This window comes from Trachinotus anak, unplaced genomic scaffold (genome assembly GCF_046630095.1).
Source record: "Trachinotus anak isolate AG129_WGS33_773 ecotype Australia unplaced genomic scaffold, CSIRO_AGI_Tana_v1 ptg000011l, whole genome shotgun sequence".
Taxonomy (NCBI): Eukaryota; Metazoa; Chordata; class Actinopteri; order Carangiformes; family Carangidae; genus Trachinotus; species Trachinotus anak.
This window is the reverse complement of record NW_027273862.1, coordinates 28,273,070-28,294,605: the sequence shown is the minus strand read 5'-3', so window position 1 is coordinate 28,294,605 and position 21,536 is coordinate 28,273,070. Positions and strand designations below refer to the sequence as shown.

At 39.9% G+C, this 21,536-nt stretch overlaps 3 protein-coding genes across 4 annotated transcripts; all 3 read left to right on the top strand.

The window, feature by feature from the left end:
* Nucleotides 1-718: 718 nt before the first annotated feature.
* On the top strand, nucleotides 719-7,061 carry LOC139628160 (V-type proton ATPase subunit d 1). The gene is made up of 8 exons (XM_071489554.1): nucleotides 719-925; nucleotides 2,469-2,640; nucleotides 3,891-4,069; nucleotides 4,206-4,285; nucleotides 4,569-4,646; nucleotides 4,796-4,972; nucleotides 5,324-5,401; nucleotides 5,776-7,061. The coding sequence occupies exons 1-8, from the start codon at nucleotides 799-801 to the stop codon at nucleotides 5,935-5,937; spliced, it is 1,053 nt and encodes a 350-aa protein (XP_071345655.1). The 5' UTR covers nucleotides 719-798; the 3' UTR covers nucleotides 5,938-7,061.
* A 317-nt stretch (nucleotides 7,062-7,378) lies between these two features.
* Nucleotides 7,379-10,091, top strand: foxr1 (forkhead box R1). The gene is made up of 7 exons (XM_071489555.1): nucleotides 7,379-7,571; nucleotides 7,781-7,873; nucleotides 8,165-8,388; nucleotides 8,865-8,933; nucleotides 9,127-9,254; nucleotides 9,508-9,740; nucleotides 10,018-10,091. Exons 1-7 carry the CDS (start codon nucleotides 7,451-7,453, stop codon nucleotides 10,044-10,046), a joined length of 897 nt encoding a protein of 298 aa, XP_071345656.1. The 5' UTR covers nucleotides 7,379-7,450; the 3' UTR covers nucleotides 10,047-10,091.
* A 124-nt stretch (nucleotides 10,092-10,215) lies between these two features.
* Nucleotides 10,216-16,677, top strand: LOC139628158 (macrophage mannose receptor 1-like). 2 transcript variants are annotated; one of them, XM_071489553.1, is made up of 6 exons: nucleotides 10,216-10,619; nucleotides 10,834-11,023; nucleotides 12,564-12,776; nucleotides 13,656-13,876; nucleotides 14,442-14,767; nucleotides 15,084-16,677. In XM_071489553.1, exons 2-6 carry the CDS (start codon nucleotides 10,884-10,886, stop codon nucleotides 15,276-15,278), a joined length of 1,095 nt encoding a protein of 364 aa, XP_071345654.1. In that variant the 5' UTR covers nucleotides 10,216-10,619; nucleotides 10,834-10,883; the 3' UTR covers nucleotides 15,279-16,677. The 2 variants fall into 2 exon arrangements, with proteins under 2 accessions (XP_071345654.1, XP_071345653.1); XM_071489552.1 differs by having other exon boundaries at nucleotides 10,216-11,023; nucleotides 15,084-16,676.
* The last annotated feature ends 4,859 nt before the right edge of the window (nucleotides 16,678-21,536 follow it).

Genomic DNA, 21,536 nt, shown 5'->3' with positions numbered 1-21,536 from the left:
GAGAAAGGCAAAACGCACAGATGAATTCTTTATACTATGTGAAACGGTAGGAACTGCAGTTTATTCTGATGTATGGGTTGTCGTGTAAGCTCAGGAGTTAGTGAACTATTGCACCGACAAGAACGGTGTTGAGATGGACGCAGAGCTGTGTGCAGAGTATAATTAAATATGATGTGAATTCATTGATGTTAATTTAATCGCAAACTCTTTATCACAGTGGGCAGCACTGTGTGGTTTCATGTGATATATGTATGTTCATTTTTTATTGCAATTTAATAGAGAGGAATGATCGTATAAGGTTACTCCATAGTGCCAAAGGCACAGCAGATACAGTAATTTATAGTAGCTTATAATGTTGTATAGACCTAAATATAATATTCCAGTTGTCGTCTCTCTCACAGTACTACAACACAACTTTGCATGCCCTGCTCTCTACTGGCCTAAACCGTGTGAGGCACTTTGCACAACTGTAAAGATTCCTTCAAGGAATTTTAGGATATATAGAAATACTACAACTGGGATAATTACTTGTATTTGATGTGTTTTTTCCTCCCACAGAAGTTAAATCAACCTATGTTTAAAATAAAATAGAAATGGTATTATATTAGATATTCTATTCTATTCTATTCTTTTCTATTCTAGAGAGAGAGAGAGAGAGAGAGAGAGAGAGAGAGAGAGAGAGAGAGCAGCAGATGACTGATCAGGTGACGGTCACATGCTTCAGTCAGCTGATGCTAATGCTAACCGGACGAGCGGACGGTTCTCCTGCGGAAGAGACGGAGCTGACGGTCAGACAGGATGCCTTTCTCCGAGCTGTATTTTAACGTCGACAACGGCTACCTGGAGGGGCTGGTCAGAGGCTTTAAAGCTGGAATACTGTCCCAGGCGGATTATTTAAACCTCGTTCAATGCGAGACCCTGGAAGGTGAGTTAAAACGGGTGATAGCTAACAGCTAACAGCTAGCCACCGGGGCTAATCCGCCTAGCTAACGTCAGCTGTCGCTCTCGACGCTAGTTAGCTGTTAGCGCGGTTTACGACAATGTTGCTTTTAATCGTACCATTCAGTATACCATTTGAAATTATTGTCACTTAGTGCTAGATATTAAGCTTCACATCAACAATTTGAACGACTACGAAGAGAAATATCCATTAAAATTTCCCTCTTTAAGCTCGCCACCCAGCTAGCATAATGCTAACATAAGCTAGCTCAGTGTTGTCATTTATTGATCAATGTTGGGCATTTTTTTTTTTAGAGGAAATGAAACTAGATTTGGAGCTTTTATCCTGTTTCGGTCAGGTTGGACAAAATGACGTGCCAGGCTGCGTTATACTGTATTGTGACTGGTTGTGGCTGTTTTCAGGTGACCATCACTGTAACTGTTAATGTAATTTCACTGTAGTAATAGAGTAAAGAGTCTATAAAAGATCATACCAGCGGTTCTTTTATACAACTGTACTTTACAATGCTGTGGATAATTTTCCAAACAGTATTTTTTAAAGGTGTTTAGTTTCCCCAGCATCAGTACAGCTGTACAGTACATCCAAGAGTGGGGAAAAAAGACAGGGCATCCTCTTTTACATTGTATATATACATTGTATATTATAAATAATACATCAAGTGTTAATAGTGTTGTGTAAGAGTAAATTCATATAAAAAGTGAAAAAAATACAACTTTAATAACAAAGGCCTGAAATTCGCTGTTATGAATATTGTTTTCAAATAATATCAAATCTATAAAAATTGTATTTTATATCATAGATAAAACAAATCTAATGGCTGCAACGATTAGTCAATCAATACAAAAAAATACTGTCAACTATTCTGGTAATCAGTTAATCCTTTTGAGTCATTTTTTAATGAAACAATGCAGAAATTCAATGCTTCCATCTTATAAATACACACACTTAAGTGTGTATATTATTCAGATTTCCTTCGTCTTAAGTGAAAGTAATTGGAATATTTTTGGCTGTTGGTCGCCCAAAACAAAACATTGATAAACGTCACTTAGGGCTTTGGGAATCGGTGAAAGGGATCTTCTACCTTTTTTTTAGACAAAAAACTAATCGATGATTGATCAATGGCAAAAATAATTGTCAGATTAATGACTGATGAAAATTATGTGTATCAAACTACAACGTTCACATTTGGGATTATACGCTGTCCCACCGTGCTGGCTGTCCCTTTCAGACAGATGTCAGTGGCTCTGTGGCTCCCTCCAATGCTGGCATAAAAGCTGTGTAAAGGTTATTATTATTGTTAGTACTCATTATTACTTAAATGACTAATTTATTAATGAACTAGCCATCTTGGCTAAAGATCACTAGTTTTGCAGTGTAATTTATTTATTTATTTTTATTATTATTATTATTATTATTATTATTATTATTATTATTATTGTATAACACTAATTAGAGGGGCCTTGTAATCAGCTGTGATTTCTCTGTTGTTCATGTGTCTCCCCTGCAGATCTGAAGCTCCACCTGCAGAGCACAGACTATGGCAGCTTCCTGGCAAACGAGGCGTCTCCTCTCACCGTGTCTGTTATTGATGACAAGCTGAAGGAGAAGATGGTGGTGGAGTTTCGCCACATGAGGAACCAGTCGTACGAGCCACTCGCCAGCTTCATGGACTTCATCACGTAAGTTTGTAAAATACTGATACCAACAGGTGAATGGGCAGCTTTTAACAATGGAAATAACATCATCAATGTCCGCCCATCAATCCATGACCATTATGTAATGATCCCGTGAAGTAGGCTTCACCTTGCTGGAGGAAAGTGGTGGGTACGCACCCAGATACACATAACCTTTCACTCTGTGTGAACAAAGAAACTCTTGTGAAAGCCTCATTAAAATGCTGATATTTTAGCCCATTAACATCAAGTCAAGGCTCAGGAGGTAGAACGGTCGTCCACTAACCGGTGGGTCAGTGGTTCAGTCCCTGGCTTCTCCAGTCTGTGTTTCTAAGTGTCCGTGGGCAAGATACTGAGGCCCAAATTGCCCCTGATGGATCTTCCATGAGTGTGCGACTGTGTGTATGAATGTGTGGGTGAATTGGTGAATGTAAAGCTGTTTTGATTTCTGACCCTCAGCACAACAGTTGGTTTGAGTTCATTTCAGCACACAACAAAAAGCGGCAAGAGGAAACTAGGACAATCCATAACAGTGAATATTCAGTTGGTGTTTGTCTTTGTCAAAGTTAAAGAGAGAGAGAGAGAGAGAGAGAGAGAGACTTCTCCCTTTTTTTCCCCACAGTCTGCACATGGTCATATCTTACAATGAAAATAATCCACAGTACAAAAAGGCTAAACATATAGTCATTTATACACCTACAGAGTCATAAAAAGTAAAATGCAGGAGGTAAACACAAACTCCTGGACAACAGTTCCTTTATATGACACATGTCATTGAATGCACCAGCTGAGACGTTGTTCCTGTATCAATTTGCATTACGGTGGCACATTGTGTGATCTTTACATTGTTCTGAAATGAATTCAGACCAATGGAAGGTAGGAAATAAATGTGATGAATTCAAATTTAATGTAATGCTTTGAACAGTCAGCTGTAATGGAAAGTTTACTGTCCATATACATGTTGTAGCATGTATGTGGTAGTAGTAGTAGACCTGTAGTATAATTTTAAGAAAAACCAGAAACGGGGAAATGATCAAAAAGTAGCTCACAGAGTGATCTGCCCCCAGACAGATGAGTTAACTTCTTACATGACATTATTACCATATTTACTCATTCAGCAGACACTTTTATCCATAGCAACTTACAAGTGAGGGACATCGCTAAAGCTTCAGTGCAGTAGGAGACCTTGTCATAAGTATTTCTTCTGTACTTTGTCATGATAAATCCTCTCCTGGTCCCTCCTCTACGTAACTCAGGTACAGCTACATGATCGATAACGTCATCCTGCTGATCACGGGCACTCTGCACCAGCGGGCCATCTCTGAGCTGGTGCCAAAGTGTCACCCACTGGGCAGCTTTGAGCAGATGGAGGCGGTCAACATCGCCCAGACCCCTGCCGAGCTGTACAATGCCATCCTGGTGGACACACCTCTGGGTACGTACCCCCATTTAAACTGAAATTTTATTCTAAGAAAGATATGAAAACTGAATAGCAATGTCTCGTGCTCAACAAGAAAAGGTGCCAAAGCTTAAAGAAACTTCAAACATTAAATTCTCTCTTTTCTTTTCAGCTGCCTTCTTCCAGGACTGTATATCTGAACAGGACTTGGACGAGATGAACATTGAAATCATTCGTAACACACTTTACAAGGTAAAGTATATAAGTATTTTCAGAGTGCTTTACAGAATAAAAGGCAGGATGAACTGAAACGAGTTCAAACAGAGGATTGCAAATGTAAATTAATTGATAAGCTTTTATTTAACTGACAACCTTTTAATTTGAGAACGGTCCTTGGTTTCGCTCCTGCATTTATGTAAATTTTTTGTGTGAAGTGTTTTTTAAGATCTGGCAAAGCAGAAAAAAAACTAGAATTAATATTATTTATTTATTTACGTGTATTTATTTACTTAATACATTTTGTGTCATCTCTCAGGCTTATCTGGAAGCTTTCTATAAGTTTTGCTCCAACCTCGGAGGAACCACGGCTGACACCATGTGTCCCATTCTGGAGGTGAGTCTCTGCCCTGTTTTAATAGGTGAAAATCAACAAACACATGTGCTCCTGCAAAAGCTAGAGCAGCGGTGGACTTGAAGTGGGTTTTAATGATAGTGAGATAAAAGCGTGTGGATGAAAACGTTGAGCTCCTGTTTCTGCTGCAGTTCGAGGCTGACAGGAGAGCCTTCATCATCACCATCAACTCATTCGGCACAGAGCTCTCCAAGGAGGACCGTGCCAAGCTCTTCCCACATTGTGGCAAGCTTTACCCAGAAGGCCTTGCTCAGCTGGCCCGGGCAGATGACTACGAGCAGGTCAAGGCCGTTGCTGACTTCTATCCTGTAAGTCCAAAAGCTTTAGCCTGTAGACATCACCTGAGCATTTAAACATCAACTAAACCCATTCAAAAGTTATAATGTGTTTTTATACATTCCCTCTGATTTTACACAGTAAATGTGAAAGGTCAAGTTTCTGCTACATACTGTGAATCATTCTGGTCTGCAGAGAATTTTAAATTAGCCAACACAGTTTAGTTTGAAGCCTTGTTCAGTCATGTCTCTCCAGTTTGTCGTATTACTTCTGTGTCTGAAGTCACAGTTTTTGTGAAACACTGTTTGATTAAGTTCATCGTACAGTTCATTCTTTTAGTTGACAACCTGTCTGTGTCTGAATTTGCTTGCTACTGTGGTCAGGAGTACAAGCTGCTGTTTGAAGGCGCCGGCAGTAACCCAGGAGACAAAACACTGGAGGATCGCTTCTTTGAGCACGAGGTGACGCATATCTTCAGACACACATTTTATACCTTAGTAGAGAAGCTTAATTACTAACCAAAAAACAAAAAACATCATCATCATGTAATCAACACAATCACAGATTTACTGGGAGTTATTTAAACTGGATTTGTTTGCTTTACCTTTTAGAGTGGCTGCTCCCCATTCACAAACTGCTCTTTGCTGCTTTAACACAGTTATTTAAAGGTGTATGAAGTACAGTGTGGAAGTAAAATAATCAGGTTGATCACATTGGCTGTGATTGTGCAGCCCTGTAAATGAATAAGAGGTGTGCATGTCATTATGAGCTTTGTGCTGTTTGTATACTTATCGTCACTTCCTCCCTATATTCTCTCTCCTCCCTCCCTGTGCAGGTGAAGCTGAACAAGCTGGCCTTCCTCAACCAGTTCCACTTCAGTGTTTTCTACGCCTACGTCAAACTGAAGGAGCAGGAGTGCAGGAACATCGTCTGGATCGCAGAGTGCATCGCCCAGCGGCATCGCGCCAAGATCGACAACTACATTCCTATCTTTTAAGCCTACTCTTTCTCCCCCTCACAACCCTCGTCTTCTTCCCTTCATCATTTCATTCAGTCTTACGTCTCGTCTCCAGTCACAGCTGGGTGTGAAAGATTCTGATGGTTTGATGCTAAATTTTCTTCATTATTCACTCATAAGTGTGAATTGGTTCTCGGCACACGAGATTCCTGTTGTAATGTGAGCTCCTGTTGAGCTCATTATCACAAACAAAGTAAAACACTTAATTTAAACTTAAACACACAGTTTTTAACTGGAGGAGAATCACATGAGCCTGGTGCAGCAGAGGTGGTTGGTCCCTGTTTTAATGAGCTCACAGGGTAAAGGAGGAAACTCATTTGACTTTCAAACACTTACTTTTGATTGTCTAAACTTTATGACACTCCATGTGTTGTTTTTGGCGGCACGCCACGTCCACCTGACACAACAGCTGGTAAAACAAACCAGAAGAAGAATTTGCAATGTACTACGTCCAGACAGAAAACCTTGAGCCTTGATTTATTTCTCTCTTGAATCCCCAGCACACAAAACACCAACCACCTCTTGATGATCATGTTGATGTTCATGCACATGGAACAGCTGAAGGTGCAGTATACTGTATGTTTTAGATTAATCACCTACTAAAATCAGAACAAAGACAACCTCATATCAAAGCAGAGATGAAAACATTCCTCTATTCAGCGTCAGTCACCACCAGGTTCTATATAACCTGTATTTTTATTTCTCTTCTTGTACTAGGTTTGTCAGCATGTCTGCTCATTACTGTGGTTTTCCCCTAAACCTAACAAGTGAAATGTGTGAGCCCCTCCTGATTTGCTGTCTTAACTAAATTGTTGTTAGATATTAAAAAGTACAAACGGCTGAACAGGAGCTTCCAGTCCTCACCGTCCCTGTTCCTGTGTGAGGTTTCTGTAAATGAACATGAGAATCTTGAGTATATGGCAGATGTAATGTTAATGACTATAAAAAAGTATATAGATATTTAAAGATGACTATATGATTTTGTTTTCTCATGCTGTAAAAATTGATTTATTGCTGTTTTGATCTGTTTCTTACTTGTGAAATGTGTATTGTAAATGTGATGAAATAAACTGCACTAATGCAGGTGTGGAGAAAAAAGAAAAGACTCATCTAATGGCTTATTCCGGTGTCAGTTTTAGCATTTTGTAAGATAAAGTGTCTAAAATACAAGCTGCAACTCGTGCTCCTCCTCTTCCTCAGCAGGTGAAGTTTGCTCATTTTGCACCAACTGAACCAAGTGGATCAAACTCAATTTAGTCTCAGATCCTTAATGAAAATTCCTAATTATCACTCAGTTTAATGTGTGAAACAAATTCAGTGTTATTTAATTCAAATCTAGTAACTACACACAAACGAGTGATGGAGCACAGGCTGAACTCTCTTCAGGTTTAATTAAGTCTAATCAGGCTGTTCAGCTCCAGCTGCTGTATAAGCTGCAGCTGCAGGCCTGTCAGAGCCGCTGTAGAACTGAGAGGAACAAACACGTACAGGTATGACCCTCCAACTAAAAACCACAGCTCAGCTCTTTGACCTGCACTGCACTGTTGGTCTGACGGACTGGGACATGGACAAGGAGCTGAAACTGGCAACAACCACCGACCACTTGTACCACGGTGACAGTTCTACTTTTTTAAAAGCATGAGCCAATTGTGTAGCACAGAAAACCAAGCAGACACAGATTATTATTGTTATTATAAACAAGTTCAATTCGTGGTTTAATATTACATTCAGGAAGAATGAATGCAGCCTCAGGTTTAAATCACAAATGTGCATTTTGATATTGTGTAATGTGTGTGTTTCACTGTCCCGTCTCTGATGACAGATGACCAATCGAATGATCAGTATGTGGTCCAGAGGCCTCCTGCAAGAGCCTCAAGAAGAAAAGATGAGTTTGCTTTTTACGATAAAACATCAGGTAATCTGAGAGAAAGAGAAAAGTTAATTATACATATGTAGTATAATTTTTGCATGTATGTATTTGTGTGTCTTGGTCGTTCACTTTCCCTCAGGTGGTGGCATGTTAATATATATTGTATGTATGTATGTATGTGTATATATTTTTAATTTTGAGACATTATTCATTTCAATAAAACTGTATTTGTTGTTTACTGTAATTATGTCCCTGACTTCTGCTGAGGGAAATGCACTAAACTGATCATTGTAGCACTACAAATGTTGCAAATACCATGGTTCTTCTGTCCATCAGACACCTTTGTGAGGCCAAACCTGTGGCTAATGGTGAATCCTAACATCCTCTGCCCAATCCAGTACGGAGCAAATGCAGCGGATCTGCAGACTCTCCGTGAACCTGCAGAGGAAACACCTGTGCTGAAGCCTGCAGAGATTGAACATCCGCCTGCAGCAGAGCACCACATGTTTGGCCCTGATGACGCTCCACTCCAGGAGGAGCCACAGCAGCCGGAGTACATGGTACAGTACACGCTGCAGACACTGCTCTGTATGCTTCACTCACAGTACTTCTTGTGTAACCTGTCTTGATTTGCGTTCTGGTGGTGATTTGCTAAATATGAAGAGGTTACATATTTAAAATTAAACCTGGTGGGAGAAAAGTGAGGTTTAGTAGGTGAAGTATTCTTATAATTAACTTTTTCTTTAATTTACAAATAAAAGTAGTAATCCCACACTATAAAAATATACTATTACAAGTAAAGGTCCTGCATTTATTTAGTTTTTTAATAGTAAATATCACTGTTCATCATATTGCTGGAACATTATTATTGATGCATTAACATTAACTATAAGTGCTACTTTAATTTTGTTGGAGCCCAAGGTGAAGCTGATCTTAGCTAAAACTTTTACTGTTGGGTATATACACACACACTCACACTCTATCTCTCACTGCACTAATTTAGACAATGTGAGTATTTTTTCCTTTTGACTATTAGATCAACAATGAAGACGTCTCCTGTCGATCAGCCAGGAACAGATGCAAGGGGAGGAAAACCAAAGCCAGGGTGAGGAGGGGGCGCTTGGTATAATATCCTGAAGATCCCATGTACATATGAGCTAAAGCATTCCAGTCTTCCAGCTGCTCAGGAAATGTTAAAATGAAAATTGTCATGCACAAGCAGCTTAAGTGGAATGAGTGGGTGTTTAGTAAGAATAAATGGGCTTTTTGAAAAATACATTTTTGCCATTTTGTTCCAGGACAATAAGACCCTGAAGCCAGGATGCTGGCCTCGCCCACCAGTGAATTACTGCATCCTCATCGCCTTGGCGCTCAAGAGCAGCCACGCTGGGAGCCTCAAAGTCCAGCAGATTTACAACTTCATCAGGTCATAATTTAATAGTTGGTGGTAAAACATGGCCGACAGTTTTATGTGAAGGTTAATGGTCCAATCCCCTGTGATTATACAACATACATTCTGTTGACTAATTGGATGACATCCAATCAGACAATTTTGGAAGTTGCTTGAGGGCAAAAACTTGGGGGTCTGTGTGTCATTTCTAATGGTCAGCTTGCACCATGGCCTATTTTGACTATATATGACATCCCCTATCCTCAAATTCCTTTCCGTCCTTTCCCAGAGAGCACTTCCCCTTCTTTCAGACAGCTCCGGAGGGCTGGAAGAACACCATCCGACACAACCTGTGCTTCAACAACAGCTTCCGCAAAACCTGCAACCAGCTGGGCAGAGATGGGAAGAGGAAGTCGTGTTTTTGGCACCTGACCCTGGACGGCCAACGCCGGCTAGATGACGAGATCTGTACCTTGACGGGAGAATCCCTCAAGCGGCTTGAGAGGAGCATGTCCCACCCAGGTGCAGTGAGATCGAACGTCAATCTGAGGGCGTGAATTTAGTCATTTGAGGACATGTCAACATCTCCACTAACTGTTAATCCAAGTAAACAATCACTGCAGGACACCTTGAGGTATCCTGGGGTTTGTAAATGCTGAAAAATATTGCTTTGATCTCTGGGGTGTTAATCTGTCAAAGATTTTAGTTAAAAAAAGTCTTAAGATTTAATTAACTGAGATGTTGTGGCTGACAGGCAGAAAATATTTATTCCTAATGACTGTTTCCTTTTTTGTTTCAGATAAAATTCAGAGCTTACTTGCACTGTGACAGCAGTTGTGAAAGTATCAGTGCATAATAAAACTTGATGCAGAATGTTTTCCTCTCTGTTGGGTATTATTCATGAATTATGTGACGTAATGCATCTTGTTTAATTCTTGTAAATATTTTGAGACCCCTTTGGGATATTTTGATTTATATATCAAAAGGAGAAGGAAATGTGATCATAAACATGTTGTATTTTGAACAGTGATTTTTTTTTAGAATAGTGATTAATTGTAGATTTTTTTGTTTGAGATGTCCTGATGTGACTCAGGCTCCACAGTACAATGCTGCAGTGGTTTTATGTGCCTGCTTCCCAGTGACTAATATCATCATTATTATTTCAGGTCTGTAGGTAAATCTCAACTTCATTTGCCAACAGTCAAATGGTTTCTGGAGAAGCAGTGACAGGGAGCTGATAGTTGACTTAAGTGTGTCTGCTAGTCAAATGATTGTTCTTATACAAAGAACTCAAAGTAGTGTGATGTACAGCTTGATGTTGGTGGCTCACTGAGCAGCACCAAGTGTTTCTCGCTGAAGACGTCGCTATACAAGAGACAGAAAACCAACGCATCAAGACAGGTAACGACACCAACTGCACACATTAACATCAACAATCACGGCTTGAAGTAGTTTTTAAGCTGGTTAGTGTCCATCAGTGCTTTTTATCATATCTAGTATCATAATATTCACACATATACTTTGGTTTTTAATCTACACAAGATATTAAATAATATCCATTCACCTGCTGAGCAATTAAAAAATTGTCACGTTGTTTCTCCTCACTACACAATAGCACGGCGTGGTTGAACACAGCGCTCTCTACACATCAGGGTTGTGGTGATTATGATGGAGAGGGGCCTCTCACGAATCTTCCTCCTCCTCCTCTGCAGTTCAGTGTCTGTACTGGGATCAGTGCTGTGGAAGCAGTATTCATACTATCGATATCCTTTAACCTGGCAGGACGCTCAAGATTTCTGCAGGAGGTGGGGTTTTCTTTTAATGCACATTAATGTCAATAGCTATTAGCAGTTATGATTGTGTTTTAGTGACCATACATAGATTTAAAGAGCAAGAGCAGATAAACATCACTCATAATCACAATAAGTTATTTAAAGCTGCAGTCCTCTGTAATCTGCCTCACAGAAAGCTCTTGTATGAACCAGATCCAGATCAGACCAAGACTAAAAGTCTACAGCAAAACCAGCACCTCTGAAACGCTGCGATGCTTTGAGCAAAGTGCTAACGTTTGCTTGTTTATGCTTATAATCAAAATCTTAACATCCTGATGTTAAGCAGGAAGTGTTTACTGTGGTCACCATCCTAGTTTAGTATGTGTGTTACCATGCTAACATTTGCTGATCAGCACTAAAGTACAATTGAGGCTGATCATGTCATTAAAGTGTCACATTTTTTGGCAATCCATTCAATAGTTGTTAAAATATTTGACTTAAAACCACACACCTCAACCTCGTGGTGGCACAAGAACAGCTTGCCACCAGTGGTGTTAGACAGTGATATTTGGTTGAATGTAGGTTGCAATGTTGAGCACCTAAATTCATTGACAAGACGATGCAATGCTGATGTCAATTTGACATAGAATACCACAGCTGATGTTTTTATTTTGTTGGTTTTGTGTTAAGTAACCAAAATCCAACATTTTCCAAATGTCTCATTGTGGCCAGTGCTGGATTTTGATTTCCAACCAAAATGAAACGTCTCTCAGATGTTAGTCGTCGTCAGAGTCCAATGTCTCTATGACGTTTCGTTGATGTCTGGTGTCTGCTGGGTTAATACAGAAAACAAACACAAATCAATAAATCACTTTACTTGTCCAAAGTGGGTAATTGGTTAACACAGGGCACTTAAATACAACAGTGAATTAATGAAAACAAATAGTATGTTAGTTATAAATAAGTTCAAAGAACATGTCATACTTTCCACAATTATCTCCACCATTTAAGGTTTGACTGTGTTTTAATATCATCGCCTCGTTGCACCCTCTTCCTCTGCAATGGTTTAATGGCATCCACTGGCATCCACACAGCGCCACCTACTGCTCATCTAAATGCACCCACCTTCTATCACGTAACAGTAGTGGATCGAAACGTGCATAAATTAGCATTTTCCTTTGTCAGTTACTAAAAATTTTGTTAAAATTTCTGCCAAATCTGTATGGAAACCTGGCCACAGATGGTCAACCTGGTAAACGTTATACCTTCTAAACAACAGCATGTCGTCATTGTAATTGTGGGCACGTTACCATGCTGACATTAACATTTCGTGTGAGCATGGCTGCAGACTCTTTGTCTTGTTTCAGAGTTTGTTTGAGCGTGAAAAAAGCTCAGGAGGTTTGGCTGATTTTAAAATACCCTTTAGTCACACAGCGTTCAGGTAAATCCTATCTAAATGTAGCAGGTGAACAAAACCTCACATCCATCACAAAACATCCTGCACAGTTAATGTAATTTTGTATTCTGACAGATCACCATGCAAATATGTATTTTGATTTTATTTGTCCAACAGCACAGGTTACAATGACTTGGCCATCATCTATACTCAGTCAGACCTAAACGATGTGAACATGATGCAATATGACGCATGGCTTGGCCTGCAAAAACTCAAACCTTCGCGTTACTGGACTTGGGTCAATACATTCATCTTAGTCACAGACAACTGGGGACATGGAGAGCCAGACGAAGATGATGAATGTGCTTACATCTCATACTCCAGCAAAAGGTAATGTGAGACTGCTCTTGCATCGTTTTAAAAACTTCTAACAGTGTTTTTTCATATTAAGCAGATTTACTTCAAATCACATTTATCTAATATCACTGCTGAACATTTTTCCTATGCACAGCATGGCGTTTTATATATTGTAATATTATTTTAGATTTCTGTCTATAGACAGAAGATTTGAAACCACAGTTTCAGAAGCATCAAGAAAGTTTCTGTAAATGGGCAAAACAGAAATTTTATGTATTCATTTTAATATTCTGATGTTGTGATTTTGATACTATTGGTGATTTTAGCTATTCCAGTGGTTCCAAACCTTTTCTAACTCATGGCCCACTTGAAAATCCCAAAAATGTTGGTGTCCCACATCCCACCCTGTAACAATACGGAGGCCAAAGGATGCCTTCTCAGAGCACTTTCTAATGTAATGACAACAAGCGAACATTCAGGACTGAACTAAAAGCAGGGGGAGCTCAATTTTTCTTTGTTGTTTACCAGTAGTGAGGTCATTTGTCAATTCAATTTGTGTGCCTCTTGACTCTCCTTCTTCTTAATTTAGAAAAACAGACAGAGAGCAAACAGGTGTATAATGTGGTCTGTATTAAAGTGGTCCGATGGTGTCCAAACAGAAAAGTTCCTGTCATTGGCTTATTGCAGTGAAGAGTTTTAAAATATTTGTAAAGATTTCAAAACATTTAAAAACATCATTCATGCTTTTAACTTTTTTTTTTTTTTTTTTTACATAACATCTTTTCACCAAAATTGTGTTGTTTTACATATGATTTTTCAGCCCTCTTGTAACACCTTGGCAGCCCACGGGTTGGGTTCTTTCTCTATAATTTTTATTATTTATTTATTTTTTTTATATATTTCTCCTGAAAGGTTTTATGGCACCAGCTGTGAAAGATATAAGTTCTTCATCTGTCACAAGGTCGACAACCACAGGTACAGGTATACGTTCATTAATGAGTCAAAGACATGGTCTGAGGCCCGGCAGTACTGCAGGAGTCAATACGATGATCTGGCAATTGTCGAAGACGATCGCCTGAGTTCAGCTGCTGGTCAAGAGGACTTTCTGGTCTGGACTGGGCTGCACAGAGATGGTAGGGACTAACACAATCACAACCTGTCATGATTTTATGAACTATTCTTATATATTCAGCCCAGTAACTCATCCAATGGTGAGTTCTCTTCTCTCCTAGATGAAATCAAATCAAGTTGCTAAACATCTTTCTCACAGTAGTCTCTCAAGTACGACAGCCGAGAAATGCCATACTCACAAATATTTTTTTATCTCGAGATAACAGGATAATTACCCTGTTAGATAATTATCCTGTTATCTCGAGATAATAGAGCTTTGTAATGTCAAGAAAATTGAATAATTATCCCATTATCCTGAGATAACGGGATAATTATTCTGACATAACGGGATAAACAGAATAATTATTTTATCATTTCTCAGCTTCTGTACTCACTTTATGATTCTGTAGCTTTGTGTCAAGAACACACATCTGGAGACAAAATGTTGAAAATGTACTAGCTATTAAACTGCTTATTGTCATCACACATTCCCACAGCCTTGGTAGGAGGGATAGTCCATTTTCAAACAAAAGATAAACAGACTTTCATCTCATCTCTGTGGCTGAACTTTCAACATCTGTCCTGCAGGGGGAACATGGAAGTGGACCGCAGGGTTGTCGGAGTACAGAAATTGGGCATCAAATGAGCCAAGTAACGACAGCAACTGTGCCTCCGTCTCCTCTGTGAACGGAAACATGGCTACCCGAAACTGTTCTGCCCATTTTCCCTTCATCTGCTACAGGGACAACATGGTCGTGGTAAAGGAGAACAAGACCTGGGAGGAGGCACTGGAACACTGCAGAGGTCTCAGCTCATCGTTCAGTTCCAACCGTCAGTATGACCTGGTCAGTGTGCAGCCTGGGACGGACCATGCCTTTGTGATGACCAAGGTCCTTCAGGCCGACACTGAGAAGGTGTGTTCATATTCAGCAACATGGGTAAGAAATGCTGATACGAGATCTGTTTTTACAGATCACAGCAGACAAAGCCATCTCCACCAACCAGCTCTGGTTCTGCTTTTTGTGAGCTGGAAAACCACGGCTGGAAGTGGAGATTACATTATGCACACAACAGCTTTTCTAGACTCTTGGAATTTACAAGTATTCAATCTTAAAGGTCTGAACAATAATAATACAAAGTAATACTTGACCTTGTATCATAGACATCTTTTCTATAAAAGGTGGTTTGTGGAGAATCCATGAAGGTTCATTGGCTGTTTCCTCTCCACAGGTGTGGACAGGCCTTCGTTTCCTGGCTGGTCATTGGCTGTGGGTGAATGGGGAGCCTATGTCGCACTCTGACCTGCCTGATTGCCCCCAAAATGGGCAAAACTGTGGCGTTTTATCCAAGAATGACACAGGCAGTGTAGAGATCACAGACTGTTCAGAGAGAAGGAACTTCATTTGTTACAGCAAGTATTTCTGACACCACCGCCATCATCTGCACCAGGCTGATCACTGCCACATTGTCCTGCACCACCATCCACTTTCTCTGTTGATGTTCACATGCTACATGAGTGTAAAATGGCTTTCAAATTCATTTATAGCATATGAATTATACTAGAATGATTTTGCAAATGTTTGATAAAACTTTGTGAGAATATGAAGTTTTTTCTTGTAAAATTTTATCTGTAACAGAAACTCTTCTAACTGAACTCTATAATTACCAAGTAGTTCTCTCATAGATCATGTATCAGCTCAGTAAAAGATATGCACAACTTTGTATGAGCTTAAAACCAACTGGTAACTGTTATCAAGTCTCTTTGTGTATCATTACATTATCCTTAAAAAAATCTAACAGGTAACTTTACTATTTACTATTTATACTACCTAAATGTAGTAGGTTTTATCTTGTTGTTTTTTTCCCCAGTAAAATTGGAGTCAGAAAGCAAACCAAAGCTCCTCATTACATTCTACTGTCCCTCTTTTTTCACTAAACTACGCTAACCGTTCTAGAACACCTGCTAGTCGCCGATTTTGGTGACAACAAACCTGATCCAGATTTCTCAGTGAGGAAGTACGAGTAATGTGCTTCCAGTCCCATTTTTTTTTCTTTTTATGAGGGAAAACCATATTAAACAGAAATATGAATCATAGCAGAGTATTTTTACATAGTTCAAAATATGTCTGAGGAAGAACTTCAAAGGGTTAGTTCACCCAAATTAAATTGTTTCCTCACTGTTGTCATTTCTCATGAGGGTTTCAGTCAGTGTTGTGAACGAATATGCTAGAAGAGCGTGTTCATTGAATGTGCTCATATTTTTTGGTGAACAGTAAACTGAGCGTATCTGTTTGCAACCAGTGAACATGGACATGAGCATTGTTAACTGTCATGAGCGTTAACGGCACCAGAGGGTGGCAGTGATGCACCACCAGAAGTTTGCAGTTGCAGTTATTATTTGTCTACAATTTCACATATTTTGCTTTTTTGTTTATGGATGAAATTACTTTCATACAGACACACATCAAAAAGTAAAGAAACACAAAGTGAAATGCAAGTAATGAAGTCACAGCTGACAAATCCACCACAGCACATAATTTGCTCTTTATGCTTTAGCTTTTTTGTTGTATTTTGTTTCTAGTTGTTGTTACTGTTGATGGGTTTCCAATCATACATTTATTTCCGTTTCCTGATTTAGATGAAATTAATACAGAAACTGACAGCAAAAAATAGAACCTGTGTGATTTCTTATTTGTGTGGCCACAGTGTATTTTTCACACTGTTTTAGTTACGTGGAGATGGAAGGAGTGATTAACATGGAAGAAGGCCACTCTAAAGGCCCGTTCATAACTCACTGTGAACCAAGTCCATGCTGTAATGGAAACACTGGAGATGAAACTGATGCCTGTCAGTGAGTGTTGCTGTGCAGAGAAACATGCTCACTGTAAATTGCTGCAGTTAGCTGGACGTGTGAGTATCAGTGTTGGCAGGATCACACACACACACACACACAGGCGTGCCCAATATAACAGAAGCATCAGTGTGCTGAGAAGCTGCTGGGATTACTGTCCTGCTATCTTAGGAGTGAAATGTCTGAGACGAAAGAGAAGATCTTAGATTTTAATTTTCGAAACAGATAAAAACATAAAAGAAGATCTGCAACATGTTAAAAAAGTTGGATGAAGGATATTTCAGTTAGTTGTAGCTGGATTTTTCTGTTCTTTACAGCTAATCCCTCACTGTGTTTAATGAAGCTGGCAGCTGTACAGCGATGAATGCTTCACAGATGTGTCATGTACTCATTATGAGCGAGCGGTGGAAACGTTTCCAGGAGGGCGGAGCCTCAGAAAGCCAGTCTCTCTGAACAGGATGGCGTTGACAGGGGGTGTGTGTGAGTTTATGGATTATGTCTTGAAGAAAATACATAATTTCAAACTGTTGAGACTGAATGACTTTGTTTAATTTCAGTGCAATGAGTAGTTTGTGGAGATGTGTGAAGTTGTCATTCCTCTGAAAGTGTTTTGGAGAAATCAGTTGGTCCTGTGGCGCAATAAAAAAAACAAGACTTCATAAAACAAATGAACAAAGCCAAGAACTCAACTTTTCACAGACAGGTCCTCCAAACTAGCTCTCTCTTAATAGCTCTCTCTCTGTGGCCAAGATAAATCAAATACATGTGACTGTTTCAAAAATGATTCATGACAATTGTTAGGTTCACATACAAAAGCTACACACTCACAACAGGGCAGGAAAAAAAGGATAGAAAAAGCAGCAGATCCAGAGATATATCTTTTTTTTATTAGATACATTCTCCTTCCTTGTCAAATACCTGCTGCCTACATTACCCACAATGCCGAGTCAATACATATGGTATACTCACGTGTGGGCAATCGACACTAGATACTAGCTACAGCACACATCATTAGGGCCCCCACATACTGGTCTCTTGGGGCAACAGCAGTGCATTGTACAGTGTCTTTATAGGAGGTTTAATTGTCATTGCAAAATGTGCCAGTAAGAGATATCTTCAGGGGCCCCTATTCCCCTTGGCGGCCCCAAGCATATGTCTTTCTTGATGCTTCACCACTGATATTACCAGTATCACCAGTACTGATATTACCTTTGCCTCTAAAAGACAAACTTTTTTGTGCACAAAGTTATACTGAACAAAAGCATTCGTCGTTTTCTTGGGTTGCTTTCTTGGGTGGTCCCTGCTCTCATTTGATTCCTGTCTCTTGTGAGTTTTCACTGCCATGATTTTATTAATTCAAAGGCACCCTGTAAAGTTTTTTTTTTTTTTTTTACCTACCTAGTATTGCTGTGGAGAAATGTCTTTGTATCGTGCTCACAGGCATCGCAAGTCATCTCCTGTCATTGGTTTCATTCTAGTTTCTGGTGTCTGATTGAGTTGGTAGAAAGTCAACAGCAAAATCAAGGAAGAAGCTAGTAGAAGTTAGTAAACATGGACATAAACAATGCACAATTTGAACTTCTTGAAAAAAAATCACCTTTGCAAATGTTTATTGAGAAAAACTAGCCTTTAACATGTTAGACCTCGTGGTCTAACCTGAAAGTAAACCAAACTTTTATTAACAAGAAAATGTCTAAGGGCACCTTTAATTGATTAACATTGGATTCATATGTTTATTTTAGAAATCATATTTTAGATAAATAAATATATTAAAAGACTGGGCGCCACTGTACATATGATTTTACATTGTGAAGGGCAACCTGCTTCAAGGTACTAAATAGCTTGTAGAGATAAGTGAAACCAGCGGTAAGTAAAGCACATTTGAAAACTCAAGAGAGGCAAAGACATTGTGCTATGGTTTGGTAAATACCTGGCAGAAATGAGATGTGTACATAAATTGTAATAAATGATAGAGTAGAAGTTCAGTTTGTCTGATTTCTAACATGCAGTGCAGTCAGATGTGCACTAGGTGGCAGATGTTTCTGCCTCTGCCAGGCCAGAAACATCCTCTCACTCAGGCCTGTTTCACAACACACACCCTCAACTCTGTCCGGTCAAAGTGGACGTCACTGTGATGGTGGTTCAGAAAATACCACTGAGCAACATTTTGGATTTGACCAGAGAAGGTTGACTGTTAGAGATGCCAGAGAGATGAGGAAATGCAAAATCTGAACCTGGCTCAGAAACGGTTACGACCTACAGTATGTGGTGCAGAACTTTCTGGTTAGGTTTGATTGATCTATTTTAATTTTAATACTGGGTTTTTATCCAAGAAGAAGAAGAATGAAATGGATTAAAGTGGATTAAAATGGATTAGTAGTTAAGTGGAAAATCGAGTGGTTGTATGGAGCTGAAATGACTCATTCTCAACATCACCTTTGGAAAAGTCGATGTCAGAGTTCTGTTTATTTTGTGGATCCAAACAGATACGGACATTGTAGTCGACAAAAGTGTGATGTGGTGGAGCTGCAGCCACTTCCTCTAACCCTGATATCACTGACGCTCAGACCACATATCCTGGTCCTGGGTTGCGCAGTCACTCAGGCATTCTTAAAATTTATTACTGGGGAAATGTTGAACATATGCTCTCCCCAGGTCTTCCTCTTCTTCTTCTTCTAAGCTACTGACAAGGTGGAAGAAACTTCCATTAAAACAAACCATGGAAACCCAGAGAGGCCACAGAACCCCTTTACATTAGTGTCATTTTTTTATACTTTATAAAGTGCTACACAGAGTTCTTATTTTCCACACTCTACCTTAAAAAACTTTTATAAGTGCCAGACTGCATCAGTACATCACTCAGTTGTTATGACAAAGACTTATTCCCCAGGCAGTGTTTCCAGCTTTCCAGCTGTGTGCCACCTCCAACTGTCTGTACCATCTTCAACTTTCTTGGATTAGCTGTTGAAGGCTCCTCCTTGACGTCACTCACCTGTAATCCATTCCCTCATCTGTGTGGATTGGATCTGCGGAGGCTGCTTTCCTGCGCGTGATGCCGTCTTTACGGGACAGCTGGCAGTGTTTACTTTGGTGAGAGACACTGATGGGGTGTTTAGGCCAAGAGTGAAGGATAGAGCTGCAACCTTCAGGCTGAAAGTTCTCAAATTGTACAGTAAATCTATTAAACAGTAACACGCCTGTCAACTAAACTTTAATAAAGGAGTAAAAAAAATGAAAGCAAAACACTGGTTTACACACTGGGCCCTGATACAATGCAAAGGCTGCATGAAGCCAGCAGAGTGAATGTAAAGAGCAGAGGCAGGTTCACTTCAGGTGACGTGAACCGAGGAAAGACATCTGCTCGGGCTGAAAATGTTTCAACCTTCAGAGAGAAATTTACATGACGCAAGAAAAATGAAAGCCAGTCGGCCTGGTTGCTGAATATTGTGCGAGCTGATCCTGACAACATTTGTTAAATTACCTCATCTGTAAGACTCAACAAGACGCACACAGTAACTGCACGAGGAGAGATCAATCTGAATATTTTGACAGTTAAAAAGAAGGATTGGTGATTGATTAGGTAACACTTTACTGTAACTCCCGCCCCATTTAGCCTTTATAAGGAACGTACAAAAACAGGTGGCATGACAACGTTAGCTAACTTGCTGTTACCAAATTTTATGAATGTGTTCCACAAGTGTTGCTATCACTAGCTGGTTAACTGTCAGCATTGACATGGAGCATAATACGGCAATGCCAGCATGAGCTAATGGTTGTGGACTGTTTTTTTGTTGGTTCTCGTGTAGACAGGGTTACTTCATTCAGTTGTGTGTCTTGTTGTGTGTTTAGTAGCATTATTGTTTCACTCAGCTATGTAACACCTTGCTGTCTGAGAAAGTGAAAGGAGGGGAGAGGGGGTTATGGCCAGATGCTGGAGGATCAGTGCGACATCTAGTGGCAGTGACGATCATTTACAGAACCTTTAATATTGGAATATTGCATATAATATCCTATACAAAAGATTTAGGCACTAGAAGTAAAGTGAGGTTGCTTTAAGAGGTATTTATTTTATTCTATAATTAGCCTCAGACAAAGTGCTGCGAACAGAAAACACCTCATTCAGATCAGTAGCTGCTGTGTGCTCTGTGGGGCCCAGACCATCTGTTGCAGGACTCCTCGTTCTTCTTGTCTCTGAAGATATTCTTCTTGTCTCGGACTGTTTGGGCTCGTTGTCCTGCCTCCTTGATGGTGCTGCCATCTACCTGTCACCTAAAACTCTCAGACAGTTGTGTACATCAACAGATAAAAATCCATAAACTGATAACATGCTGATTGATTTGATCAGTTTATAGAGAACCCGGGAGAGTTTCCTTTCACGGGACCGTTTACCACAGTGTGTGTCGTGTTTCGTAATTCTCCAAACTAAAACCTAAAACTCCTCCTTTGGGAAAACACTGGAGAAAAGTGTTGAAGTTGGCGGCGCCACCATCAGCCTCATGCCGAGCTGTTTCGACAGTCGGACCGTGTTAAGTGCTGTGGGAGTGTTGCCGCGGCAACCGTTTTGTGGAGTGTTTGTGAGTGTTTCAAGCTCCCGTGGGATTTGGGGGGGTGGGCGAGCGAGAAACTGTGTGTGTGTGTGTGTGCGTTTGTGTGTGAGTGTGAGTGTAAATCAGTGCTGGCTGGAAATGCCTGGGTGACCTAATGCACATCTGTGTGTGTGTTGGACCGATAGATGGAGAGAGTTTTTAAAGAGAAAAGTTCTACCTCTCTTTGTGCTCAGGAGCTGAGTCTCTTATCATCAGCGTGTAAACAAAAACAAAAACAAATGAACA